Source organism: Phocoena phocoena, chromosome 20, assembly GCF_963924675.1.
Source record: "Phocoena phocoena chromosome 20, mPhoPho1.1, whole genome shotgun sequence".
Classification (NCBI taxonomy): domain Eukaryota; kingdom Metazoa; phylum Chordata; class Mammalia; order Artiodactyla; family Phocoenidae; genus Phocoena; species Phocoena phocoena.
The window spans coordinates 6044181-6052078 of record NC_089238.1 but is presented as its reverse complement, the minus strand read 5'-3'; the positions used below and the strand labels follow the sequence as shown (position 1 = coordinate 6052078).

The 7898-nt window shown below is 51.1% G+C and overlaps 1 protein-coding gene across 1 annotated transcript; it reads right to left on the bottom strand.

The window, feature by feature from the left end:
• Positions 1-1558: 1558 nt before the first annotated feature.
• Positions 1559-6464, bottom strand: LOC136141557 (kallikrein-9-like). Its single transcript, XM_065899758.1, has 5 exons — positions 6422-6464; positions 6079-6235; positions 3347-3612; positions 2125-2261; positions 1559-1711 (listed from the first exon to the last, which is right to left on the bottom strand). The coding sequence occupies exons 1-5, from the start codon at positions 6462-6464 to the stop codon at positions 1559-1561; spliced, it is 756 nt and encodes a 251-aa protein (XP_065755830.1).
• Between the last annotated feature and the right edge of the window lie 1434 nt (positions 6465-7898).

Here is a 7898-nt window from a genome sequence, read left to right as displayed (position 1 = left end):
AGGGCTGGCGGAGCAGCAGGGAACTGGAACGCCGGTTATGAGTGAGGAGAGGCTCAGGGACTGAACGGAGACTCTTGAGGGAGGAGGGGTTGGAATCTCTAACCTTTTCTTTTTTAATTGGGGTATAGTTGTTTTACAATATTGTGTTAATTTCTACTGTACAACGAAGTGAAGTAGAGTTCCCTGTGCTATATAGCAGGTTCTCATTGGTTATCTATTTTATACATATTAGCATATATATGTCAATCCCAACCTTCCAGTTCATCCCACCACCCTCCCCTCTTCCCCCCTTGGTGTCCATACTTGTAAATTGATACAGCCACTATGGAATCTCTAACTCTTGAGGTCTGGGAGTGAAGGGGCTTACTTCTGGGTCTGAAACAGAAATGGCTGGGGGGCCCAGACATCCTGGTCCGAGCAAAGAGGGGGTGAGGGCCCCTGACTCCTGGAGCTGAGGGAGGATGGGACTGGGGTCCTGGACTCCTGGCTCTGAGCGGGGAGGGGGCTGGGGCCCGGGACTTCTGGGTCTGAGGGAGGAGGGGGATGGAGGCCCGGATTTGAGGTCTGAGGGAGGAGGGGCTGGCAGCTGTATTCTTAAGTCTTTTTGGAAGGAGTAATTTGGAGCCTGGGTTTTTGTGGGAGGAGGGGCCTGTCAGTAACCTGGAATGGAAGACAAGCCAGTCTTCTTGGTCCTGACTTCTGAGGGCGGATTGGCAGATTCCGGAAAGGCAGGTTTGGGAGGCGCCGTGACCTGGTTTCCCCTTCCCCTGGGGGCGATGGGACCAGCCCAAGCAGAACCCAGGAGCCTTGCTGCAATAGGGCTGACGGAGACAGACCTAGGCAGGACCTACTCGGGGCTTATGGGGAATTGCAACGCGGTGGTGGTTCCCTCTCCGCCCTCCACCACCCACCCGTTCCCCATCCTTTAGCTCACAAAACAGGCAGTAGGAAGGCGCGGCTCGTCACGTTTAATGTAAAATTCTCTGTCCCTTGGATCGGAGGGGACAGAGAATCTCTCCCAACGTCTCCCGGTCAGGCCCCCGCCAGGATTCAAACCCTGGACACTCCTAGAACGGGTTCAAACCCTGGACACGCCTAGAACGGGCCAGAGCTGGCCAGAGATACACTGCCTGAGTTCCACGTGGGGGAAGCTACCCTCCCGTGAAGTCACGAGGCTGGATCTATGACGAAGGAGGCGTGGCCACAAGGGGTAGCGTCCAGAGGGGAAATCTCATTGGCCAAAGCTCGGAAGGGAGGAGCTATTCAGTGGATGTCTTTACTGCGGTAGAGCCAAAGGTGATGCCGTTCCATGGGGGCTGTGGCAGTTCTGGTGACGTCATAGATATGGGGCCAAGAGGGGCGAAGGTGTCTCTCCTCTCAAGGGGGCGCGGCTCTATAGTTCGCGGGGGCCAGGGTCTGAATATCCAGAAGCTGGGAACTTGAATACCCAGAAGGCGTCTCCAGACCAGCCGAAGCCAAAGGCGGAGACCATTGAGGCTGGAGTCTTGCAAACCCTCCCACCCTGCGCCCACCCTCCTTTCCTCTAAGATGCGAGGTCTCAGTTGTCCTCCATGGTTTTTCGAATCCAGTCCAGGTAGTGGCACACACTAGTATAGACAGCAGGGTGCTGGGGTCTGGAGCAGGGCTCTGAGCCCCCAGACACCACACCCGCCAGGGCCCCATTGCAAACCAGGGGGCCCCCAGAGTCACCCTGTGCGCAGAAGAAGAGCAGAGAAACTGTTAGGCCAGTCTACTCAGGACATGACACAAGGCACTTTCTCCCTCTCAGGAAGCTCCCACTTCCCTCCTCCTACAATACCCAGGAGTCCAGGTCTCCAGTCCCTCCTCCCTCAGACCCAGGAGTAAAAGCTCATAGCCCCCACCTCCCCCTAGGACCTAGCATTGTGGACAGCTCTTTCCCCAGGACATAGAGTCCAACCCCCAGTCCCCTCCTCCTTTAGATCCAGGAATCCTGGCCCTGGTCCCACCCCCTCCCACGACCCAGGTTTCCCAGCTCCTTCCTTGCTCTGATCCAGGAAGTCTGGGGCCCCAACTCCCTTCTCCCCCAGGACCCTGGAATCCCCGTAGGATACCCATCCCTCTCCTTCCCAGAGGAGGTCTCACCTGGCAGGGGCCCCGGCCGCCCTCCCAAAGGCCGGCACAGAGCATGCGGTAGAAGATGTGGCCTGGATATGCCCGTTGGCAGACTTTGGGCTCCAGGATGCTAATGGTGGCACACTGTAGCGTGAGTGGGTACTGCACTGTTGGGGAAGGAGGTCCATAAAAGATCAACAGCTGTTTCCATCACACTCAGCACCCCCCCCCCACTTCCCTAAGATGGACCCACAGAGCCACAGCATAAGACTCCAAGACAAAAACAAGAGAAAGTGACAAAGCAACAGAATGACAGCATGGAAGAGAAACAGATGGATACGATGGGGAGAGGGCCAAAGAGAGAGAGAGAGACGCAGAGAGTCAAGAGACAAGGAGAGATACGTATATAACTCACCCAGAGAAAAAGAGGGACCTTGGCAGGAGATAGAGACCTCTTAAGGGGAAAGAGATTCTCAGAGGAGGAAATGAAGAAATAGGGAGAAACAGACCCAGAGATATCCAGGGAGAAAGCAGTGAGATAAAGGGGAGGAGACATTTATAGGGAGATGGTCACTGACAGAGACAGAGCTACAGATTTAGAGAGACTAGATAGAAATAGAGGGAAAGTGGGGGGAGGGGGCCTTGTAGGGAAACAGCAGCCCTTGGGGGTGAACTGCAGTGGACCACAGAACCTGTATCTTGTTTGAAGGGGGCAGCCTCCACTGATTCTGCCCAACAATGGTCATTATTTTAGAAATATGAACCCAGCATTGCCAGTCTTGAATTTTTCAAGCGAATCCGGAAACTTGGCTTTGATGTAAAATCTCTCAGGTTTTAAATGTTGGCAGCAGCAAACTAAGGGTTTTCTTTTTTTTTTTCAAGACATTTTGAAAACCAGTACTGCCGTGGGAGGCCAAGTTTGACTAACGGATTTGCTGATTTGTGATTCTGAGTGACGTAGACCTTATTTCAATCCTAAGATGCATATATTTTCACATTTAAACATCTCTGAAATCACGATGTGCCTTCCAGTAAATGATGTCATACAAGGATAGATGGGACCTTTTTTCCTTTTCTCGTTTTTAGCGGGTTGGAGAATAATGATGCATCTTATAATTTATAGCATTTAGATCTGATGAAATATATGGATAGATAGATAGAACATAGAGATGAAAAAGCAGAGACAGAAAAAGAGAGGGGATTCAGAGCCCTGGCATGAAACATAGGGTGTGTGTGGTGGACAAGGCTGTACCCTTAGGACTGGATGTGGCCCCCCAGCCTGAGATTAGGCACTGGGTGCCTGGGGAGACGCAGGTCCGGCTGAGTTTGAGGGGCTGCACGGCAGGTCCCAGTAATGCCTTCCTGGGCAGACGAATCAGCATGATGTCATCATTGTGGTCGTGGGCACTGAGGTCCTGGTTGAACCCAGGATGAGGGAAGAAGTCTGTGGCCCGGAACAGCTGCTCCGTACCCTCCCATTTCCAGAGGTGGTGCTCCCCGAGTCGGACCCACAGAAACCTGTTGGACAGGTCCCAGAGGTCAAGGTGGGATAAGGTGAGGTGTCTTCTCAGCCCCTGTCCTCTCTCTTCTGTCCACCGGGATGCTGTGTGACTCTCCACAAGCCACACACCCTCTCTGGGCCCCTGCTTCCTACTCCAGCTCTTTGTCTGCCTCTAACTTTGTACCTCTCCCCAAAAGCTCACACCTCTTCCTAGCCCCATGTCAAGTAAACCACCTTCCTCTCTGCCCCACCTGGAGCCTTAGTGGTGACCTGAGTCCCCTGGAACCATGGAGACAGGTGGAGGCTCCACCTACCACCCAAACACAGACCCCCGCCCCTGCCCTCACAGGTCTGGTGGTTTCCATAGGGAGTGGCTTTCTGTGTTTTGGTGTGTGTGTATGGAAGGGGTGGGATGTGGAAAATCCTCACGTTGGGGGTCATCTGTAGGCTCAGGCTTTCCCTGTCTGCCGAATCCCTCATCTCTCAATGCCTTTCTTCCTGAGGTCTGGCCTCAAGCCCTCTCACTGCAGTCCCAGTCCAACTCCACTTGTTCTGCTCCGGGTTCATGCCCTGGATAGCTGGGGACCCTCAAGGGGTCTATATGTCCATCCCCCAGACTCTGACTCTGACATTAGGGACGAGACTAATGACTGAGAACTCAGGGTTTGAGGAGTATGAGGTGTTATTTCTACCTTTTCCCTCTCTGTCACCTTGTTGCCTTGGTTCTGTGTCTGGGAAACCAGTCCCAACCCCACCTCCCAGCCCCAACTTGTCCCTGTTCCTGAATCTCTTGTACCTCCATATTTCTGCCTCTCCCTTTCTTTGTCTTTGGGGCTGAAACCTGAACATTGTTTTCCTAGCCTGATGTACAGGCCTGAGCTAAAAGAGGCTCCAGCAAGGAGTGATGCATGATGGGAAATTCTCACACAGCATCCTGCATAGCCTCTGTGCTTCATTCCTAGAGGGAAGAACTTCAAACAGGAGGGATGGCTCCTTTCCCCAGATAATATAAAAAGGATTTCTGCATCAAGTAGATTCCAGAATTCTGTTAGAATGCCCAGAATCTAAGATTCTAGAATTCTAAGATTCTAACACCTTAGAAATCCATGATTTCAGAATTCTATGAGGCTCAAGTTCTAGAATCTTATGAATTCGAGATTCTAATGTTTTCGATTTCTCTGGATCAAAAAGTCTAGGATTTGGGGGACTTCCCTGATGGTCCAGTGGCTAAGACGCCATGCTCACGGTGCAGGGGTCCCAGGTTTGATCCCTGGTCAGGGAACTAGATCCCACGTGCATGCCACAGCTAAGAGTTTGCATGCTGCAACTAAAAAAAAAAAAAAAAGATCCCTCATGGTGCAACGAAGATCCCGCATACCTCAACCAAGACCTGGCTCAGCCAAAATTAAATAAGTAAATGTCTAGGATTTTTAAATTATCTGAATGAAATCTAGGAAACAAAGAACCTAGAATTCTAATATCCTGGGATAATAAGGCAAGCATTTCATCATTCTAGAATTCTAGAAATCTTTGATTTTAGAAATGTAAGGATTAGGATTCGAATAGTTTGAAACTCTTGAATTCTCTTGGTTAAAACTTTGGGGATTTTAGAAATCTTGAATGATAGCATGCTGGGATACTAAATCCACCAGATTCTAGACATGTATGAATATAAGCTTCTAGAATTCTCTTGGTTCAAGATTCTAGAATTCTACGGATCACAGTATTCTAGGGTACTGTAATTCAGAGATTCTAAGACTATGAGCTTCTGTGCTCAGTGAACCTAGCTAGAACAGTTTGAATCTAAGATTCTAGGGTTGCGCTATCCAGCACAACTCTTGAGCACTTGAAATGTGGCTAGTCCAAACTGAGCTATGCCATACTTGTAAAATACATGTCTGATTTCCAAGGCTTAGTGTAAAAAAAAAAAGACGAAACTGTGTCATTCATAAATATTTAAAAATTGATGATTACATGTTGAAATAATATTTTGAGATGGCAAGTTAAATCTATTATTAAAATTAATTTTACTCGTTTCTTTTTTACCTTTTTTAATGTGTCTACTAGAAAACTTAAAACTTTCCTCTGTGATTGGGGCTATATTTCCTTTGGACAGCGCTGCTCCAGGCTTCTCAGAGTCTACCAGTCTCTGAATCCAGGATTCTACAATTTAGTGAAGCTAATGTAACAGCTCCTGGATCCAAGATTTTAGGATTCTACAACTCTGGATTTTTCTGGGTCAGAGTCTAGGCTTCTAAGAGTCTACGTTGCAAATCTTACACTCTTAGCAACAGATTCTTTTGGACGCTAGAATTTGGAGAGTGGGCATTTTGTCATTCTAAAGAGTTGAACTTTGGGGAACAGAAATGGAGGCTCAGCTCTTCCTGCCCACAGCTCCCTCCCTCCTCTACGAGGCTCCCTGCCCTCTCTCCCTTTCCTGACCTCCAGCCCCCGCACCAGAGTGGCCCGCCCAGGTCACTCACGGCTTGCGGCAGTGGGCAGCTGTCAGCAGCCAGCGGTCACTGATGAGGGTCGCCCCGCAGAAGAGTCGGGTGAGGAAGAAGAGCCCGACCTGCCAGGGCTGCGAGTTGGGGCGGCATTCCTTGCCCCCGATGGCTCGGGTGTCTGCCCAGCTTTGCCCTGGGGTGGGGGTGAGAGGCAGAAGGGTTGGTGAAGAGCCAGGTTGGGCGGGCTGGGGACAGATGCTGGGATGCCTATGGGATGCCTAGAGGGCAGGAGTGGGCGCCTGGGCGACAAAGAGCATGGTAGAGGGGCGCCGAGGGGCCATGGAGGGGCAGCATGATGGCAGGACGGCAGGAACTTCACCTTCCAGGAGAGAAAGCAGAGCACAGATGAATCCCAGCCTCATGACCTCCAGGGTGCTTTGGTCCTCGAGCCTGCTCTCCAAGTCCGTGCTTCTTTACGGTAAATCATACTATATTCCTCCTCCCTGGGGCCGCCCCGGTGATTAATCTGGGCTGGGAAGTACTCCAGGGGGAGGGGGAAGCCTCCTCCCTGGGGGCCTTGGGAAGGAAGACAGCACAGAGAGACCACTTGTCAGGATGAGCTGGTGGCCTGCAGCATCAGGGAATCCCGCTAAATGGAGGAGGGGCTCTGGGTTGTATAGTCCTTCTGGGGTCCACCAGAGGGAGGAGCCCAAAGTAACCCTGACTTCTGGTTACAGCATCTACATACGGGATATTCTGTGGCCTGGAGGAGGAAGAGGGAAAGGAGGAAGATCCCTAAAGTGGAGTCCTGGGGTGGAAGCAAGTTTATCTTGAACGTAGCTGCAGTGGGCTGGGACCAAGGCACTGGGCAGGCTAGAGGTTTACATAGAAGGACCTCCCAGAAATCAGGCAAGGAGTGGGAGAAAGAGTCAGGACTCAGAGCAAAAAGGCAAGCAAGAAGGCAGGATGGGGGGAGGCAGGGAAAGAGGGAGAAAGAAAAACAAAACAAAACAGAGAGATAAAGACATTGAAGGATGCAGGATGAGATAAGGAAAGAGAGACAGAAACACTGTCTGGAGTGGCAGAGACTACAAAGAGAGCTGCACATGTGTACCCACCCCAGAACCCTCCCTGCACTGGGGGTTTGGGCCCCTTTCCGTGAGGACAGAGGCCCCTCCTAGCATGGTTCCAGCTGGGTTAACTCATTCTTGTCATAACCTACTTCCTTTTTCAAATCCTCACCACTCCAAGGATCCAGGTGCCCAACCTAGGTGGAACTAAGCACTTTTCCCATTCTCTTAATGCCACCATATCTTGGCTAAGTCCTGAGAACATGGTCTTGTTTTTTTCCACCCATCTCCTCCCCTCCACTGTCCTTCCCATCACCTCATCTTTCCTGCCTCTCCCCCCATCCCTCCTTCTCACCAGATGGGCAGCCCTTGGAGGGCCAAGCCCAGATCTGACTCATCTCTGTGTCCCTCACCTCATCCTGTTCAGGGCTGGGATCATGGGGGCGGGGGGTGGGGGCGGGTGTCAGGACATGTTAGTTGAATGAGTGAATGTCTTTCTCCACATCTTTCTTTTTCCAGTGAACTCCAACTCATTCTTCAAGATCCAACCTAAATGCCCCTTCCTCCAGGAAGCCTTCTCTGATTTCTCCAGGCAGAGTCCATCTTTTCCAGCCTGGGCACTTCCACGCTTCTTCCACTTTCTGTTGCTGTAAGCCTGGTTATCAGGCTGGGTCTGGGCTCCCCTTGAATGTGTACAACTCACCATGATTTAGTGGTTTGGAGCATGGACTGTGGAACTGGACCATGTGGGTCCAAACCTCAATGCTGGTAATTATTAAGTGTGTG